The sequence below is a fragment of the Microchirus variegatus genome (assembly GCF_963457635.1).
Source record: "Microchirus variegatus genome assembly, chromosome: 8".
Classification (NCBI taxonomy): domain Eukaryota; kingdom Metazoa; phylum Chordata; class Actinopteri; order Pleuronectiformes; family Soleidae; genus Microchirus; species Microchirus variegatus.
Genome location: NC_139809.1, coordinates 16,877,823 through 16,899,811, shown reverse-complemented (window position 1 = coordinate 16,899,811; position 21,989 = coordinate 16,877,823). Strand labels below are relative to the sequence as shown.

The 21,989-nt window shown below is 41.4% G+C and overlaps 1 protein-coding gene across 1 annotated transcript in view; it reads right to left on the bottom strand.

The window, feature by feature from the left end:
- ppfibp2b (PPFIA binding protein 2b) overlaps positions 1-15,326 on the bottom strand; it is a gene marked incomplete at both ends in the record, with an annotated part of 61,709 nt that extends 46,383 nt beyond the window's left edge. Inside the window, 4 exons of the mRNA XM_083894233.1 lie at positions 241-354; positions 4,789-4,875; positions 13,376-13,584; positions 15,245-15,326. Of these exons, the coding sequence (XP_083750359.1) occupies positions 241-354; positions 4,789-4,875; positions 13,376-13,584; positions 15,245-15,326 (492 nt within the window). The remainder of the gene's footprint in view (positions 1-240; positions 355-4,788; positions 4,876-13,375; positions 13,585-15,244) is intronic.
- Positions 15,327-21,989: the final 6,663 nt, after the last annotated feature.

The following is a 21,989-nucleotide window of genomic DNA, read 5'->3' as shown; positions in this document are numbered from 1 at the left end:
ACCTGGATTTGAATTGTGGTTCAGTTAAACCTTCCGTTACCATCATCTAACTCCCGAGACCCAAAACTATGGACTGGCGATCTGTCCAGGGTGTGACCCCGCCTTTTGTTTGTGTGTGTGTGTGTGTGTGTGTGTGTATGTGTGTGTGTGTGTGTGTGTGTGTGTGGGTGTGTGTGTGTGTGTGTGTGTGTGTGTGTGTGTGTGTGTGGGAGTGTGTGTGTGTGTGTGTGTGTGTCCCACCTGTTGCAGCATCTCCTCGGTGGAGGCCAGTTTCTGACGATGTTCCTCCAGAGAACTCTCCAGGTCTCTGATCTTCTCTCCCTGAGCCTCCACCTGGTCGGTCAGAACGCTCACCTGGTGGACGACACAGCCGCACTACGTTAGAATACGTAAAATACACACTTTACTTACTTTTTAAAGTGTTGTGATGTAACAGAGTACTAATGTACTTACATTGCTAATGTACTTATGTACAAAATTCATGTATCTGTACTTTACTTTGTTGGTTGGTTGGTTAGTTGGTTGGTTAGTAGATTTGACTGGTTGATAAATTGGTTGGTTGGTTAGTACATTTGATTGGTTAACAAATTGGTTGGTTGGTTGGTTGGTTAGTAGATTTGATTGGTTGGTTATTTGGTTAGTAGATATAACTGGTTAATACATTGGTTGGTTGGTTGGTTAGTAGATATAACTGGTTAATAAATTGGTTGGTTGGTTGGTGAGTAGATATAACTGGTTAATAAATTGGTTGGTTGGTTGGTTAGTAGATATAACTGGTTAATAAATTGGATGTTTGGTTGGTTGGTTAGTAGATATAACTGGTTAATAAATTGGTTGTTTGGTTGGTTAGTAGATATAACTGGTTAATAAATTGGATGTTTGGTTGGTTGGTTAGTAGATATAACTGGTTAATAAATTGGTTGTTTGGTTGGTTGGTTAGTAGATATAACTGGTTAATAAATTGGTTGTTTGGTTGGTTGGTTAGTAGATATAACTGGTTAATAAATTGGTTGGTTGGTTGGTTGGTTAGTAGATTTGATTGGTTAATACATTGGTTGGTTGGTTAGTAGATTTGATTGGTTTGTTGGTTGGTAGATTTTATTGGTTAACAATTGGTTGGTAGATTTGACTGGTTAATACATTGGTTGGTTGGTTAGTAGATTTGATTGGTTAACAATTGGTTGTTAGTAGATTTGACTGGTTAATAAAGTGGTTGCTTGCTTAATAAATGGGTTGCTTGGTTAGTAAATTTGATTGGTTAATAAATTGGTTGGTTGGCTGGTTGGTCAGTAGATGGTTGGTTAGTAGATTTGATTGGTTAGTTGGTTGATTTTGGGCTGATATTTTGGCTTTTACAAATTAAAAAATTGCAGCAGGCCGTATACATACAATATATAATATACTTTACATATTACAACAAATATACATACAAGTGCAATATAAATATACAATATCTTGTGTTTACAGTCCTTGTTTAGACTGTAAACATCAAGGCCATACTGTATATATTCTGGTATATTATATCATGTATATTGTATTTTAACTCATTATAGCCACATTGTTAATATTTTTTTTCTATATTGTACTTTCACACGTGGAAATGCATGTTTCTGATTCATTAGCTTTACTTTTCTGCTGTGACAGATGTGGATTTCCCCCCACTGCGGGACCTTAACTTAAATCTTATTGCTATTTACACACACACATCTGTGTCAAAATCAATGCTTCACAACAAACAAACAAATCAACATTTTTTAAAAGTTAAAAGTCTTTTAAAAGCCGTATTACAAAAAGAAAACTGGGACACAGGAAACACACACAGGTGACCGTTCACAATGTCATTGAGTAAATAAAAATAAAATCAAAACATTCAGGATCCTTCAAGTCTGAAAACTTACGGATGCTATATGTACATATATATATGTATATATATACATATATATATATATTTAAAAGTTTAAAAGATCCAACCAGACTCTTACCTGTTCTGAGTCTCGCTGCTGAGCAACATACACACACAGAGGTAAGAGTAGTGTGTGTGTGTGTGTGTGTACATGAGACACACACACACACACACACACACACACACACACACACACACTGAGGGCAGAACACAGGTGAAAAGAAAGTCAAGCAACAGCCAAACTGACAGCGGCCCAATGAGCTCATGTGTCGGGGAGAACAAGCCCCGGTCATCCTGGATATCGACCAATCACAGCTGACGACACACAAGGAATGTGTAGCAAGCAGGTGTGTGTGTGTGTGTATGGCAACTTTAGGAACAAGAGTCTTCCGGGGGTGTTACACTTTAACTTAAAGGGACAGCTCAGGTTTGTGTGTGTTGAGACACAGTCAGAGCTGTCTGACTTGTGTTCACCATGATTGAAAGCATTAAAACATGGCTGCCAGCAAGGACACGAGGACAAATACCAGATTCTAGCCACATAACAATAAACTCAACCTCCTAAATTCTACACCGCTTTAAGCCTATGATGTGTTCTGGATATGTTGAGCCAGTTAATCTCACATTTACATGACTAGAAACTGGAGTTTCCAGTCACACCAAAGTCCATTGAGAAAATCAGCGTTTTTAGCTCACAGGGGACACAGGAGCTGTCGGTCTGCTGCTGCCTCGTGTGGTCAGTTTGTGCCACCAAGGTAAATCTGAATGAAGGATTTCGAACGCCGAACTCACACAAATAACACACTGGATCTTACTGACGGAGGCGGCGTTGGATCGACATCTACGACTGCTGTGGGTCTGTAACGTTAAATCGTTGGTTTTCTCTATGGACGTTGGTTCAGGAGAGAAAAACAGTCAAAAACAGCAAAAATGTTGCTGCAAACACATTCCTAAAATGTCCAAGAACCTTATTCGGTGTAGATTTAATCACTTTGTTCACTGTGACATTAAAAACCAGACACTGAATCGAGACCATAAAACAAGCAAAGGCGAGCCCGACGTGGAGAAATGTGGCAGGAGTCGGAGGAATGTGGCGACCGAGTGCGGCGCTCAGTCATTAAAGAGACAAATCATATCCTGCTTCACCGCAGAAGCTACGACGACGATTCTGATGACGATGATGATGATACACACCGTTACAGTCATCACAGTAAACACACGCTCCGAGGGTTTGAAGGTGTCTGGACACGTTTTTGTTATGAGACAACATCGAGGAGCTGTTGCGATTGCAGACAAGATACAGAGGCTGTTTTTCACTCCAGACTAATCCTGGGGCTCTTGTTCTCACAGCAGGGATTTAACGTATCACGTGAAAATAAAAACAACTGGATTTTTATTGGTATTACGACAGTTTGATTGAGATGTTTTTAGCAGGACTAGGACGTTGGTCTACGTTTATGTCGTCACCAGGTCGTGGAAAAAGTGTTGCCGCTTCATTTTACGTCCAATAAATGTTCCCAATCAAGAGATTTCATTAACGCCCTCTAAGTGTATTATTGTGGTTGTTTTTAAAATGCAATCGGGAACGCGTTTACTCAACCGGAGACAGTCCAGACTTGAAGGAACCTGATGGGTTGGACAAGTTAGCGTAAGGCCCGACAACAACAAGAACAAGAACAGCAACAGCAACAGCAGCAACAACAACGTCTGGCAAATACTAGACTTTCATTACTAAGGAAAATGTGTTATGGAAATCTGAAATATATTAGTGTTGTGCAAAAGCGTGTTAACACACGACACGTTTCCATGACGACTGACCAGAAAAAGACGCGAATGACGTCATCTTTACGTGCCGTGACACCGGAGTCCAGGCACCGTTTACCAGTTAGCTCCGTTAGCTGCATTAGCTCCTTTTAGCGCCGGTTAGCGCGCCTACAGTGGAACTGGAGCGGTCTGTTTATTAAACGAAGAGAGCAGGGGGTGTCACGTAAACATGACGTCACGCGTCTTTTTCAGGTCAGTCGTCATGGAAGTGTGTCATGCGTTAACGTTGACACCGTTGAACGTTGTTGACGCGTTAACGTTTGACAGCACTAGTAAATATCTCAATATGTAAATGAGTACTGGGCACATTAGCGCGTTAACAGCGGTTAACGGTGTCAACGTTAAAGCAAGTTTACGCATTATGCGTTTCCATGACGACTGACCGGAAAAAGACTGTGCGTGACGTCATATTTACGGGCCACGGCACCAGAGTTAAGGCACCGTTTACCAGTTAGCTCCGTTAGCTCCTTTAGCTCCTTTAGCACCGTTAGCGCGTCTACAGTCAAACTGGAGCGGTCTGTTTATATTTATGTGTGCCTCTGTTTTTAAAGTTTAGCGTTACTTTAGAGACTCATTTTACCAATCGGGAGTCACGTAAACATGACGTCACACCTACCCAGCACGAATATTAATAGATAGAATATCTGTGTTGAAAGTGACATGGAATCTAAATGTGAATCAAATCTGGCCCTTGTGAATCGGAATCAAATCCATTCAAGAGATCAGCAGCGATTCCCCTCAACCTAACCCCAACATAAACCCAAACCTGAGACCAAGTGTTGACCTTCAAAAAGCCCTTAGAAGTTGTGAGGAGCAGCCAAAATGTCATGTGTACACACACACACACACACACACACACACACACACACACACACACACACACACACACACACACACACACACACACACACACACACACACACACACACACACACACACACACACACACACACACACACACACACACACACACACACACACACACACACACACACACACACACACACACACACACACACACACACACACACACACACACACACACACACACACACACACACCTGTAGCACCAGCGACTCCTTGTCTCCCTCTAGGCGAAGCAGTCGATCCTGGTAGGTTTCATTGTTGACGGGAGAACTGAGGTTCACCTGGACACAAACAGAAGAAACAGCTTTAATGAGGAGAATGAAGTGAGGAGCGCTCACATAGAGCTGAGCGTAAACATTTTTTTTACGCTGTTTTAATACGGACAGAAGCTGCGACAGGAGTTTTTGCATCGTACGCGAAAAACGGCGGATTCTGAATGAACTAGAAACAACATTCTGATCTCGTGCAGTGTTTACTGTTGAAATGCATATATACATATATATTGGTGCTGGGCACATTAACAGCGGCAACGTTAATGCACGTTAACGCATGGAGCGTTTCCATGACGACTGAGCAGAAAAAGACGCAAGTGATGTCATGTTTACGTGACTCCCTGTTGTTAAAATGAGTCTTTAAAGTAAAGCTACATACGCAGTACACAGGTACGCTGGTTATTTGTAGCGCTGCTCTTTTCCTTTAATAAACAGACTGCTACAGTTCGACTGTAGCGGCGCTAACGGCGCTAAAGGAGCTAACGCAGCTAATGGAGTTAACGGAGCTAACTGGTAAACATTGCCTGGACTCTGGTGCCGTGGCAAATAAACATAATTTCAATTTTTTTTTTTACCTTTTTGTGGTCAGTTGTCATGGAAACGCGTATATATCTATATATATCTATATATATATAGATATATATGTGTGTATTAACGTATATAGCTGGCTTAGCTGGCTTGAAACCTCGTCAGAGCAGGTACTAAAATAAACACCAGGTAAGATCGCTGATGACAAAAATCAGAGTCGAGCCGAGTCATGACAGAGCTGTGTGGCAAAGCTCAGGATGAGGGTAAGACAAGTTTTAAGAAGTTATTTTAAAAGAAAAATGTCGTGATTCTTCTGTTTGTGTTGGCTAAATTGAAGTCGAGCTTTGTCCTGACGGGAGAATGTTGCGACGCTGTGGAAAAAAAATCCCTGGGCTCATGCTTCAGGAGCGCGTGGACAATTCATCGTCAGTGTTAATTTCTATTTCTGTGTAAATGGGAGTCAGATGAGTCAGATGGTTTTGATTAAGTGGGAGTGTCGTGCTGGTGAAGCAGCAGCAGCAGTAGCTCTGTCAGCATCTCAGCTCTGAATCTACACAACAACAGGATCATCATAAATACACCACGACAGCCTGTAATGTCATCACTGCTGCTGTGACTGCGTGTGTGATTCACGAGCACTTTGTCATGTTTTGCTTTGGCAGAATAAGACACATTAACGCAGAGGTTTCACACTTAATATCATGTTTGACGGATTATAATGCTAAATATAGCTTTGTTATTTCAGTCACAGTTGTCGTTTTGGTAGAATTTAATTATTTGCCTCATCATTGCGAAGTGTACATGACTCCATATCCAAACAAGCACTTTTATTTTGAAAATTCTGTGAAATATCATCATGCATAATCTTAGACCTTAGCTGGACCCGCCCCCTCCTTACCAGACTAGATGCTCATTGGCCCCTTTAAAGCAACCAACATTTCTTATAGCATCTGTATATACATTTCTACATAGTAATGGAAAAAAAGCAGCCTGTAATCCCTGACAATCCTGTCCAACTATACTTATAATTCCAAAATTTCCAAAAAGTTACAAAATCTATTTATAGTTGAAAAAAAATCTACTTATAATTACCAAATTCTATGAAAAGTTCCAAAATCTAGTTAAAATTCCAAAATATTCTTATATTTTCAAAATGTACTTCTAATTCCAAATCAACGTATAATTCCAAAATCTACTTCTAATTCCAAAATCTATTTATATTTCCAAAATCTACTTCTAATTCCAAAATCTATTTATATTTCCAAAATCTCCTTCTAATTCCAAAATCTACTTATAATTCAAAATTCTAGCTATAATTCTAAAATCTACTTTTAGTTCCAAAATCTACTTATAATTCCAAAATCTACTTATAATTCAAAATTCTAGCTATAATTCCAAAATCTACTTATAATTCCTAATCCCACTGATTGGTCATGAGTGCGACATCCGACACAAGAATCAAAGCTGAACTGTATACATATATAACTGTACATACACACATACACTGAGGCCTGACAGTGACCATATGGACGCGTCCTTAAAACCCATCAACAGTGTAAACGACCACAGACATGAGAGGAAACAGCGCTGAGAGTCACTGACTCCATATTTGGCACTGACCACGGTCACAAAGACAGCAGCATGAGAAGAGTTAGTTACAGTAGAGTCACTGCAGTGGGAAGCTGCTGACAAAAGAACAGGTCAAGAGTGTCTGTCATCACCTGCTGGACTGATGAAATGTGTCACAAAGTGACCACACGAGGCAGCAGAGGACCAGTAGCTCCCGTGTCCACCCCACACAGGCTTAAAAACAACGATTTTCTCCATGGACTTTGGTTTGGGAGAGTGAGTGAGTGGAGTTTCTTGGTTTGGCTGAGTGCTTCTGTTAGTTTTGCTTGGGTCAGTGGAACTGGTGAGAGGTTTAAATGACGAGCAGTGCTGTGTACATCATGATCCCACTGTCAAAGAATGCATGACAACATGAAGGACGCCACCTACTTTTAATGATTCACAGACAAACACAGCCATACATTACTTTGTTACTTATGTTTTTAACAACTTCACTGCATGTCCTCTAACTCTCTCTGTTACTCCTTACTAACAAATTGACCCACAAGCTTTCAGTTGAAAGCTCACTCACACACACACACACACAACTCACTCACTGATACACAACTCACTCAGACAATATTCACACACTACTCACTCATACTATCACTCACTCACTAACTCACTCACAAATACACAAACTCACTCACTTGCACACTCACCCTCCCTCCCTCCCTCACCCACTCACTCACCCTCACTCACACACTTACACTCTCACCCTCACTCACTCACTCACTCTCACTTACACTCTCACCCTCACTCACACACACACACACACACACTTACACACTCTCGCCCTCAATCACTCACTTACACTCTCACCCTCACTCACTCTCACCCTCACACACCCTTACTCACTTACACGCTCACTCACTTAAGCTCTCACCCTCACTCACTCACTCACTTACACACACTCAATCACCTACACTCTCACCCTCACTCACTCACACTCTCACCCTCACTCACTCACTCACACGCTCACCCTCTCTCACACACACCACACACACACACACACACACTCACTTACACTCTCACCCTCACTCACGCACACCCTCTCTCACACACACCACACACACACACACACACTCACTCACACTCTCACCCTCACTCACTTACTCACTCACACACACACTCACTCACTCCAACATAGGGTTAAGTGTCTTGCTCACATATAGAGCCAGGAATTGAACCCACAACCTTCCAGTTAAAAGACAACTCGCTCTACCACAGAGACAGGAGTCTGAGTGGCTCGATCCCAACTCTTACCTTTGTTTTAAATACTTTAATACAAGCTTAAGGGGGTGTTATGTGTTAAGCCCCCTAGTGAATTGGAGGTGCACACACACTTTACTGAATGAATCAACAGCCTGTACGTGTGTGTGTGTGTGTGTGTGTGTACTGGGACAAGGAGAGCGGGAGAACAATTGAACGGCAGAGTCGAGCTATAACTGTGCACACACACACACACACTTCCCATAAAACCTCGTGTCTGATTTAATCCTGCGCTATCACACACACAGAGTTCAGTCAACAGCAGTCAGCTGAGGCATACTGCTTTTTAATCTGATAACACACACACACACACACACACACACACACACACACACACACACACACACACACACACACACACACACACACACACACACACACACACACACACACACACACACACACACACACACACCTCTACAGTAACAGAGACAGGAGTCCGAGTCCTGTCGAGCAGAATCACTGAAGTTCAAGAAGGCACCAAGATTAAGATTAAGATGAAAGCAGACGTGAGCACAAAGAAACACCAGTCTCACCTTTCTGAGCCAGGAGAAGTGTTTGTAGAAGTCGATGGGAGTCTCCATAATCCCAACCCATCTCTGCCTCATTCAGCCCCTACTTCATCTCAGTGTGTGTGTGCGTGTGTTTGTAGGAGGGTGTTTTACGATCCCTGCCTTCAGAATGGAGGACCACTCCCACCTCCCACTCTCTCTCCTCCTCCTCCTACAATACTTCACTCTCTCCTTCTTTGCTTCCACTCCTCACTTTCTCTCATCTTTATGTCCCCTCACCCTTCTCTCCCTCTCTCTCCTTCTTTTCTTTCTCTGTTTATTTCTGCGTCGCTTCTCCTCCTTTTCCCTTCTCTCTCTCCCACTCGTCTCCTCTCAAGTCTGTCTGACAGCCAAATGGCCGAGCCCAGAGAGGAAGGGGGGGGGGTCATCTGTTTCTGTGTCTGACACACACACACACACACACACACACACCCACACACACACACACCCCCCCCCACACACACACACACACACACACACACACACACACCTCCCTTTGAATGAAGTTACACTCTGACTGAAGAAGTGAGAGACTCTCTCTCTCTCTGTGTTTCTCTGTCTCTCGTCCATCTGTCAGTTTGATCACATGACTGATGAAGTTCAGCTTTTTCCATTTTCTGTTTACTTTACAAAACTGTTTTCACCGTGACAACGTCCACCGTTTATATGAATGTCGTACACACACACTGACTCAGATTCTCACTCAGACACTCACTCTCATACACTCACTCACTCACTTACACTCTTACTCAGACACTCACTCACTTACACCCTCATTCAACCTCACACTCACTCACTCAGCACACTCTCTCTCACTAACTTACACTCTCACTCACACACTTACACTCTCACACTAACTCACTCACACTCACTCAATCGCACTCTCACTCACACGTACACTCTCACACACTCACTCAAACTCTCACACTCTCACTCAACCTCACACTCAGACTCACACACACTCTCACTCAACACAAACAACGTACACTCTCACACTAACTCAAACTCTCACTCACTCACACTCTCTCACTCTCACTCACTTCCATTCATGATCTCTCACACACACACACACACACACACACACACACACACACACACACACACACACACACACACACACACACACACACACACACACACACACACACACACACACACACACACACACACACACACACACACACACACACACACACACACACACACACACACACACACTTCTCCATAATGAAGTGAGCTCCTTAGTTATGAGGCTAAACCTGTGAACTGTCCCTTTAATGAGCTAAACACGAGCTGCAGTCACAGAGCGTCTTAACTTCCTGTCCTGGAGACAATAATGTACTTGTGATGCTTCCTGTTTACATGAGTGTGTTTACATAAGTGTGTGTGTGTGTACTGCTCATGTTGTGAGGACCTCTAAATTTGTTTACACACACATGTCATGGGGACTTGGGGGGAGTTAGAGCAGCCTGCAGGGGGCAGACTAATTGTTGAGCACAAGTGTCTTTAACACTGCAAAGGGAGGAGCAGGAAGGGGGCGCCGGTGAACCCAGGATGAGGAGACGACCTCACAAACTCACCGTCTTGGTCTTCTGCCAGACACACACACACACACACAGAAGAAAAAAAGTTCCTTTCTAAGCTATATGACGTTGAAGTTTAAAGGAACAGTTCAGGTTTTTTGGTGTAGACTTTGGTAAATCCTACTTATAGTTCCAAAATCTAGTTAATTCTAAAATCTATTTATAATCCCAAATTATACTTATAATTCCAAAATCTACTCACAATCCCAAAATCTATTACAATCCCAAAATCTATTATAATACCAAAATCTATTTATAATCTCAAAATCTATTATAATTCCAAAGTCTAGTTAATTCCAAAATCTATTTATAATCCCAAATTATACTTATAATTCCAAAATCTATTTATAATCTCAAAATCTACTTATAATCCCAATTTCTATTTACAATCCCAAAATCTATTATAATACCAAAATCAATTTATAATCTCAAAATCTATTATAATTCCAAAATCTATAGTTCCAAATCTTCTTGTAATCCCAAAATCTACTTACAATTCCAGAATCTATTTATAATCCCAAATTCTACATATAGTTCCAAAATTCTACATATAGTTCCAAAATCTATTTATAATCCCAAAATCTATGTATAATTCCAAAGTCTATTTATAATCCCAAATTCTATTTATAATTCCAACATCTACTTTATTACAAAATCTACTTATAATTCCAAAATGTACTTGCAATTCCAAAATCCATTTATAATCCCCAAATCTACTTATAGTTCCAAAATCTATTATAATTCCAAAATCTACTTATAGTTCCAAATCCCACTGATTGGTCAGAGAGTCTGTGCGCTGCTTATCGCAGGAAGTACTCAACGATTCTGTGAACAGATCTTTTTATAATCCACTGATTCTAATGATTCAGCTGAGAGGAGAAGCTATAGTAATGGAAAACCATACCAAAGCGAGTAAACCTTATTTACTGCAGCAGGAAACTCAAAAACATCAACACATGGATAAAAGAAACCAAGGACTCATCTGTTTAAGCACACACACAGGTTTAAATCAAACAAGACGTCATGTTTTCAACTGGTTTGAGCCACTTCTAAAAGAAAGACACAGAAGAAAAGGCACAGGGAGGGAGGGAGTCAGTGTGTGCAACATGTGAGACATCTGCTGTTGAAACAAAGCAACTGAACTCAAGCCAGAGTTTTCTTTTTTCTTCCCTCCCCTTTTCAACCTCAACTGTCTCAGCTGCCTGAGCCGTAAAACTCCACACTGGTGTGTCTGTGTGTGTGCGTGTGTGTGGAGAGAAAACAGCGGCCTCTGCAGGACAAAAATCTCTCGTGCAACTGAACAAAGCAGCAGCAGCAGCAGCAGAGACAGTGAATTCAGCAGAGACACCAAAGTGTGAGTTAATTTGACTTTACCTGAGCAGACCTCAGAGTTTAAGACTGCAGCTGTGACTAACTCCAGTCACACAGTCACACAGTGGAGTAACGTGAAGATGAAGGATGTAGTGAAGCAGCGAGAGATGGCGTAAAAAAAAAAACGAGGGAGGAAACTCAGCTCGGCGCAGGAAGTTGATAATCGCCGCGTTGTAACTGTGTCCCAGGGGAAACGCGTTAATGGCTTCTATACACTGCTGCCTCCATTAGAAGTTACACACACAGCTGCTTTGCCAAATAATAATAAACATGTCTGAGGTGTGTGATAGCTCCAAAATTAGGTTTGCCACTCTCCTTCACCAAAGTCCTCAGAGAAAATACATAATTCACAAACAATTTAACATCACAGCACACAGGAGTTGTTCATCCACTGCTGCCTCAATCAGGAAGTCCAAATATGTTATTTAGTGCTTTTGGCATTTGAAATCATTCGTTTACATTTACCTTGTGGCCTACACTGACCACACGAGGCAGCAGTGGACCAGCAGCTCCTGTGTCCCAATGAGATAAAAACGCTGATTTTCTCTATGGACTTCGGTGTGGTTTCATAACTCTGTGTCCAGACACGATATGACGATATTATCACAATATTTAAGACACGATATGACGATATTATCACAATATTTATGTCACGATATGACGATATTATCACAATATTTAAGTCACGATATGACGATATTATCACAATATTTAAGACACGATATGACGATATTATCACAATATTTAAGACACGATATGACGATATTATCACAATATTTAAGTCACAATATGACGATATTATCACAATATTTAAGTCACGATATGATGATATTATCACAATACCGCAATATTTAAGTCACGATATGACGATATTATCACCATATTAAAGTCACAATATGACGATATTATCACAATATTTAAGACAGGATACAAAGATATTATCACAATACGATATTATAGCAATATTTAAGTCACAATACAATATCGGAATATTTAAGACACGATACGATATTACTGTGATATTTTAGTCAAGATATGACTGTATTATCTAGATACAATATTATCGCAATATTTAAGTTAAGATACGACAATATTATCACCATATTAAAGTCATGATATGACCACATTATCACAATATTTAAGTAAGGATACAAAGATATTATCACAATACAATATTATAGCAATATTTAAGTCACCATACGATATCAGAATATTTAAGACACAATACAACAATATTTAAGTCACAATATAACTGTATTATCACAATATTAAAGTCAAGATATGACTGTATTATCACGATATTAAAGTTAAGATACGATAGTATTATCACAATATTTAAGTCAAGATATGATGATAATATCACCATATTAAAGTCAAGATATTACAATATTATCACATTATTTAAGACAAGAAACAAAAATATTATCACAATATATAAAACAAAGGTTAATTATTTAAAAAACACTCAAACTGATGAGCCAATTTTCGTGATATGGAAATGGAGATACTGACAGACGAGAACCAAGAACTGTCACGAGCTTCTGCCCAGCAGAGAGAACAGAACATGGGAACATTAAAAGTGACTCTGACACTCACGTTTCCATTCTGCAGCCAGTCGATCAGAGCCTGAGCCGTCTCCTGGTGTAACTGAGCTCTGAGGCCGTGGCGCTCCTCCTGGTTGGGCTGGAGCTCCAGAGCCAGTTTGAGCTCCTCGGCTAAGTGGACGACGTGCAGCGGGCCGACGCTCACGGGAGAACCCAGGTCGTACACGCTGTTGGAGAACTCCCCCGCTGCTGCTTTAGACCCTGGAGGAGCACAGTGATCATTTACACCAGTCATTCAAATCTGAAAATGTGACTGCGACGCAGCTGCAAACGAAGCCTAAGAGCGACTGAGTTTAGTGGGACTGGTACGTCCATATTGTCCATGTGTCACCTGGCAACTGTACGACACACACATCTGGATACACTCTGACACACACTACATCCAAAGAGCTTTTCCCCCCCATTTATCCTCTCACTCGCTTCTTTGTCAAACATAGATCGTATTTCCCTGGTGAAGCAAATTGGGAAATGTGAATATATTGAATATCCACTCTGGACTCTGCTGGCTACAGAAAAATTCTACTTCTCACTTGATTTCAAACGTCAGCGACCATCTTCCTGAGGAGTTCATGGCCTCGGTCTCTCATTTTAAGTCTTTTACAGTAGAATGCTGTCCATCCATCCATTATCTACCGCTTTATCCTCCACCAGAGGGTCGCGGGAGTAGAATGATGAATATATTTGTTTTTACTCTGCTTTATGTCATCGATTAGACTGTTCCATAATAAAAATGTTGTCCTAGCACAATGCATTTTTATATTTAGTTAATTAAATTATATCCCTGTTCACTCTCTGAAAAACAATTGTTTTTATTTAAGACTTAAGAGAAGATTCTCTCAGTTTTTTTTAGCTTCTTAAATGTAAATATTTTCTGGTTTCTCTGCTCCAAACAACAAAGAAACGTCATCATTTCAAAGTTTGCTAAAACACTGTTTGACATTTTACAGACAACAAGAAGCCTTACACCAAAACTAACAAGCTGACATCTGAGCGATAAACAAAGCTGTGAATGGAAACCATAATGAATGAGGGCAGAGGTCAAAGGGCAGACCATGGAAACCAGCATTAAAGTCATTAAAGAGCCTCCACTGCTGCTCCCACCGGAGCCCAAATATTTTGATCGTGGAACGCAGCAGAACGAGCGATGGACAGACGAACAGACGGATCTAAATACCGTTGATAAGTGCCTCTAATTTTCATGTCAGTGATTGGCTGATGTTATCGTAAATGGGATTCTTAATGCATTTCTATTTGTGGTCGCTGAGAGCCGGAACAGAGGAGGTCACAGGGTTTATGTGAGACGACACAGAGCAGAGGAGTTCACAGAGAACACACAGCAGCGCTCACCGACTGCGTAATGTACTGCTCGTTTATTTCCATTTTCATGTTTTTCATCAATAGACGTTTCGTGTGATTCCCCATCTTCCTGCCCTATGTGTGACAGGTGGGGCGGCGCCCTAGCGCCCTCTATTGATGAGCTGCCACTGGTGTGAAACTACAGTGACAGACACGTTGGTGCAGGAAGAACCAGGAGTAAATGTAGTCTATATCATATAAGTGGAATAAGTGGGTAGGAAGGTAGTGTAGGTAGATGGCTAGTTAAGTAGGTAGGTTGGTAAGGTAAGATAAATGGTTAAGTAGGAAAGTAGGTAGGTAGGTAAGGTAAGGTAAGATAAATGGTTAAGTAGGTAAGTAGGTAGGTAAGGTAAGATAAATGCCAATCCCTGCTGACATAGATACACAATATATGAAAAATGGTGGAATAGTTCCCTGGGATTTTGCTTGAAATTCCCGTTCCAATAAAGACAAACAACCATTCACTCTTACATTCACATCGATATGTGGCGACGTCTCTCGTTACCTGCGATGATGTCGTCCATCTGCTCCAGCGCCGCCTCCAGCATGTGACTGGCCTCCGTTTCCATGGTGACGGCGTGAAGCATCGGGTCTCGGGGGTTTTTGCGACGTGCTGAAGAACGAGAAAGCGACAAGTTTTGACAAACTCAACTTTAATCTACATTTATGTTACCTAGTGTGACCTGACCTTGACCGTTTCACCCTTCTGTGATTCAGATTGTAATGATTCAGTTACACGGAAAACAACTGCTTTACGAGTCACTAGTTTGTGTAAACCACTAGGGGCGCTCCCATGATGTGTGTGTGTGTGTGATTATAAATGACTCTATATTAGTCTTGGTGAGACAAAGAGTGACAGGAACCATTCAGACAAACGACAGAGAGACTGTGTTCAGCAGTAGTGTAGACCTTCACAGAACAATGACTGTGTGTGTGTGTGTGTGTAGGACGATCATTAAGCAAACAGCAGGTTTTACGTTTTACGTGTCTTTGTTACAACATAGCGACATAACAATCGCGGTCTCTTCTATAGATTTGTGCAAGTGTCCTTGTCCTGCAGCAAAGTCCAGAGAAAAGAGTTTTTATTTCACGGGGGGGGGGGCAGGTTTGTGTCACTGAGGTAAATCCGAACGAGGGATTTTTAAACCCCGAAGTCACAAGACGACACGTTTGAACGCAGTGACGGAGGCCGCAGTGGATGAACGACTCCTCTGTGCTGTGATGTAAAAATGGCTGATTTTCTCAATGGGGTTTGGTGTGGGGAGACGGTTCGATTTATTTAAGCGTGACACAAACTTCAGTATGAATGCAAGATAAAGTATTAAACATGTTTTTTAAAGACGTCGTGGGCTTAATTACGTACTTATTTCACAGTTAAGTATCATGTATTTTCAGATTACCTGTTGAATTTCTAGAGATTCTGTTTAGAGTCTTTGGCCTGTATGTGGCAGCAGAGCAGTGTGTGTGTGTGTGTTCTTGACATTTTCTGGTATATCAAGTCCTCATGGAGACCAAAACATGGTCCTAATGAGGCAGGACCTCACTTTCTCATTCGGAACTGGTTAAGTTTAAGGCTTAGATTTGAGTTGTGGTTAGATTAAGGTAAGGGATTAATTGATTACGGGTGAGAAGATCAGCAGGACAAACCTGTGTGTGTTTGTGTTTGAAGGTAAGAGAAAGAGAGAGGAGGGAAGAATGAATTGTGAGGGTGTGTCTGTGTTTGTGTGTGCGTCTTCCAGGATTATTCCTTTTGAACAGAAACGTCTCATGATGAAACAGTTTTTTCCTCCTTAAACCGTGTTAATGATTGTTTAGAGGAAAACAAAGTCTCACACACACACACTCACGTCAGTGAATCACAGCGTCCTCAGACGTGACGTGATGTGTAAAAAGCACATGAGCGTTACACACCGTTGTTATCAGATTTAAAAACAGATGTGGAGTTGCGTGATGGCCACACTGATTCGTCAATACTCCCCCCGTTATGGAGTGAAGGGTTAATGGTTAAATGGCATTGATTTTCCCTCCTCCAGGTCTCTGGTTGTTGCAGAAACACGGCTGACACACCAGAAAAACAAGTTTGTCAAACGTGACAATGTGTGACCTGTTTCCTGCAGCAGTGACACCCGCCCACCTCACTGTTGTGTTGACTGATCCCGAGTGAAGAGAGAGAGACAGAAATAACAACTATAATCATAACTAGAAAATTCTGCAGCCAAATTTTGATGGTGTCTACTTCTTGCCACCCATTTTGAGTGGATTGAACCTTTAAAACTTGAAGTATTTAGACAACGTAGACACCTGTTTCTAACTGTCCAAAACCGGTGAAAAACTGAGAGAGCAACGTGTTTTAAAGTTGTCGTATTTCAAGAACTGTTGATAATAGAGATTAAATGTTTGGTTTGTGAGCGTCAGGACGCTCTCAGGAACTCCCATATTTAAATTTGTGAAAAACGGGTGTAGATTGACAGAGAAATTACAGTTTTAAAATAACCCTCGTCTTCATTTTTAAAAAACTCCAAAGCTAAGTTTTAAGATGGGAGTCAATGGGAGGTTTGACCGGAAGGTGATTTAAATAAAAACTAGGGATGGGACTTTTTTGTCGACAAATCGACCGACAATCGAGACGTGCGCACCTCGACAAAATTTTTTTTTTAAAAGTCGAAGTGTCACAAACACGTAAATTTAAAAGAAGATGTGCACGAAAAGTTGATCCTGTTGTCCAGGCTCTCTAAGCTCTCTCAGATGATTGTGCGCGCGTCACCGGCTCGTTCTCTCGAGAGGCTGTGCGCCTCCAAGCGTGTGTGCACACGTGCGTGCAGTGCGAACGAGGTTGCGCTTAAGTTTAGGACGGGGGTGAGCAACATAACACAAGCGCTACACAAATGAAGACGGCATCTCACTTATTATCGCTGTTCTGATGGTCAATAACGGACATTACAGCCATGTTTTTGAGCCTAAAATGAAGTAGTACAGTGTAGAATAATATTCTCCCCCGCATTACTGCTGTTGCTGCAAAAAAAAAAAAGTGGACAAAAAATTTGACACGTGGACCTCGACAATCGACTCTAAAAATTTGTGTAATTCCCATCCCGTAATATGTATGAAAACTATGATTTAGGTGAGAAAAGTTGCAAGTCTTGTGACCCGATTAAAGTTCCAACCACGTCTCTACGTTAACGTATGACGACACGGTGAGGCTCCAAATCATGGTCATTTTTGACCGTTTCCCATTGTAGGTGGAAATTTGTTCGCATTTTTTTGCGTTTTATGTCACCATGGTTACTCGAAACTCTTTGAAAAGTCAGAGCACACGACTCCCTATCAAACTGCACGTTTTGATATCGGACGTGTGGGGTTTTTCTCAGAATTGTTGGAGGAGTTACGCGGGAGTTCTCAGTGGTGTGCATTGCAGAGCAGGCACTAATTGTTCCTTTATTCAACTACACCTAAAGTGAAAAATGGGGTGATTGAAAAATTGGAAATTGGATTTTAAACTGAGAATGTCACCTAAGTCAAATGTTGTGACTTCCGTGTTTAAAAAACCTTATTCATATATTTACCTCAGTGACACAAACGTACCACACAAGGCAGCAGTAGACCAGCAGTTCCTGTGTCCGCGGAAGCTTAAAACGTTGATTTTCTCTATGGACTTTGGTGGAAAATGACCTCACGGAGATGTTTTACTTTAACAGAAAAAGTCGAGCGTCGCAATTTTTCCCCAGATTACAGGGATTTAAAAACAAAAAAAATGGTTTCCGCTGCCACCTCAGTGTCAAACCTGCTATTTGGGCCTGTCGTCATGTGATGACAGGTCAGCCACACCCCCCCACGTTTTTACAAAGCAGCAGTGCTGACAGCACTGCGGATCAGCACCTTCCTACACACACACACACACACCCTACACAAACACCTATTTAAGTGGGATAATCCACTCACTGTAGAGCTTTAAATCCACAGCTCTGCAGTCCAAGGCACATTTGACTTCAGCAATCGACACTTTTCCCCTGAAAAAGCTTTCATCACCATAACTGCTATGAACTGCATGCTTTTTGCTGTATTTTTTCATAATTTCAGGCGTAGCGAAGGTTCTAATCGGTTATGAAGTGCGTCGGTTGGTATAAAACAAACATCTGCTCTGCTGCCTGTGAGCAAACAGTCATATCATATCAACACATCTCTTGCACCTGTGTGAACACAACGTATATGGACGTTTTTAATGCACCTATACCTGTCAAAAACTGGATCTAATTAATAAAATTTTATTATATAACCTAATAAAAGGCTATCTTAATAATATTTATGCCTTCTGAATATTTCTTAATTGCTCAATCTTGCTGTTTACACAGGCTTTTTAGACTCACTCTCCCGCACCAAACCCAATTGAGAAAATCAGCGATTTTCACATCACAGCACATCGGGGTTTTGATCCACTGCTGCCTCCGTCTCTACGTTCAAATGTGTTGTTTTGTGACTTAGTGTTTGGAAACTTTTGTTCAGGTTTACCACAGTGGCACAAACTGACCACACGGGGCAGTAGTGGACCAGCAGCTCCTGTTTTCCCTCTCGGGCTAAAAACGTTGATTTTCTCTATGGACTTTGGTGTGGAAAAACATAGAAGTTTGTTTTTTAAACAGCAGTTTAAAAACTTCAGTTCCTCATCTTAAAAAGCCTGTGTGCATTAAGAAATCTTTAGTTGTATTATTATATTTATTTAATTAGATCACATAGTATGAAAACTTATAGTTTATAACCAAAATAAATGCAATAAACCTGTCATAAAAACGATAAAACAGACTCCTTTTTCAGGTTTTTTGTGAAACAATTATAATTAGATTTTAGCATTAAAAACATATAATTTCAGTTTAAGAGCTATGCACAACATGCAGTGCAGGGGGCGCTCACATCTCACAGCACAGTCAACACTGACTATTTTTCGGTTACTTCAGACAACCACGCCTCAAAAAAGCAAACAAACCCCCCCCCAGAAACTGTTCCTTTAACTGCCACAGCCTGCAGCGAGAGTTTACAGGTTTCCCCCGTTGTTACAGCGTCCGCACACCAACAACTGGCTGCCGTCCAGTACGACTACATTCCTGTAGATTCAGTTACAGAGCAGCTCCTCTGTGGTAATCGTTATCATAATAATAAGGATTATTATAAACTTTGCATGGAGGTCAGGTCTGGCTAAACTGGCATAGTTCCTGGACCTGTGCGTTGTTCATGGGCTCTTGAGTGAAACAGAAAACAGAGGCAAAATTTAGCTCCACCGAATTTCCCAAAACTTAGCAGGAAGATGTTATAGACCAAGACGAACAAAAAAAGTCATCCGTAACCATGGCCTTAACGCAACAGGAAGTCGGCCATTTGTACTGGACACATGAAAGGTGAAAATTCACAAAATGTTTTGCAGATTCCAAACATTCGCCACAAAACAGGAAGTGCCCAATGACTTTGGCATATGCTGAGTTCCACTGAATTATCCAAAATTTGGCAGTAAGATGTTATCTAGTAAAACGAACAAAAAAGTCGCCCGTAACCATGGCTTCAACTCAACAGGAAGTCGGCCATTTGTACTAGACACATCAAAGGTGAGAAGTTTGCGAAAGGTTTTGCGGATTCAAAGCGGCATGGCCGTGGCTTCTCTGCAAATGTCAAACATTTGCCACAAAACTGGAAGTGCCCAATGACTTTGGCATACATTGAGTGTCACAGAATTTTCCAAAATTTGGCGGGAAGATGTTTTCGCCCAAGACAAATAAAAAAGTCGACCGTAACCATGGCCTCAGCTCAACAGGAAGTTGGCCATTTTTAATTTTTGGCACCCATTTTGGCCATTTGCACCCTACGTAATACTACACTGAACACAACACTTGCGTGGTGGTGGCATGAGGGCCCTATCATGACTGACATGCAGTCCGAGTTACAGCTCAGATTAACAGATTAAAAACTGTAGAAGAAGCAGAAGAAGAATTTTAAACGTGACACAATGACATGTTTTGACCACATCATGCTGTAACGATCGCCAGTATTTAATGATTTAGTTTGGTTTCTCTCGTGCAGATGTAAATAATGACTCAATGACCTGACTGTGACACAACAGCAACCACAGAGATTAAGCATGTGGAATCAATGAGAGTGTGTGTTCACATAACATACTCATATACGAGACTGAAAAAAATCTGTGTACATTTAGGAGAATAAACAGAACTAAATCAGTAGCTCAGAGTCAGAAGGTGGGGGTCAAAGCGCGTTAAATATTAAGCGTCGTCATTGTTTTTTGGACGGTGGGAAAAAACGATCGGGTTCCCACATCAGCAGTGTACGCTGATTATTGATGTGTGTGTGTGTGTGTGTGTGTGTGTCTGTGTGTGTGTGTGTTTGTGTGTCTGTGTGTGTGTGTTTGTGGAGCCACACGGCTTAAATATTAACGCAGGAAAAACACAAAAACAGCTACTGGTGCGTTTGTTGTTCCTCCTCATTTCGCTCAGCCTGTTTGGATTAATGTCAACTGCCAGAGGCCAGACCTGAGCCCCCGAGGCTCTACCGTGTGTGTGTTTGTGTGTGTGTGTCTGTGTGTGTGTGTCACCGTGCGTGTGTGTGCACATTTGTCTAAGGATCTTTTGTGTTACATACACCGACCTTGTCAGGACCTGTCATCCTCACTGAGACCAAAGACGAGATTCGGTTAGGTAAGAGGTAGAGTTAGCCCTGTGTGTGTGTGTGTGTGTGCGTGTGTGTGTGTGTGTGTAGCAGCAAAGCCAACAAAAAACCCCGGATTCTTCACCAGTTGACATCAATGTGACAGGACCACAGACATTTCTTTCTCTCCCTGGTTTGTGTCTGTCCTCATCTCGCAGGCTGCAGGATCCAGGTCCTAAGATGGCCGACGGGTGGCAAAAACGCACCACGACACAAAATACACGCAGAAATACGAGCAACGAGTTGCACATTCACAAACGAAAAAACAAAAACAGACGCAACGATTCGAGAAACGTCCAGCAAAAGAATAACGACACCGCAGAGAGACCAGACGAACACAGAAGGACGAACAGAAGACTTCTCGTTCTTTAATTTTAAAGCCTAATTATTGACAATTTCATTTTTTCTAAACTAATCAATCAGAACAAAATGATCCCCTTTCAATTATTTATTTAACTTCAAGCTCTTCCACCTCAACAAAAAAAATATTGTTTCTTAGATCACACATGGCAGCACACAGGCACATGTGTGTGTGTGCGTTAGTGTGT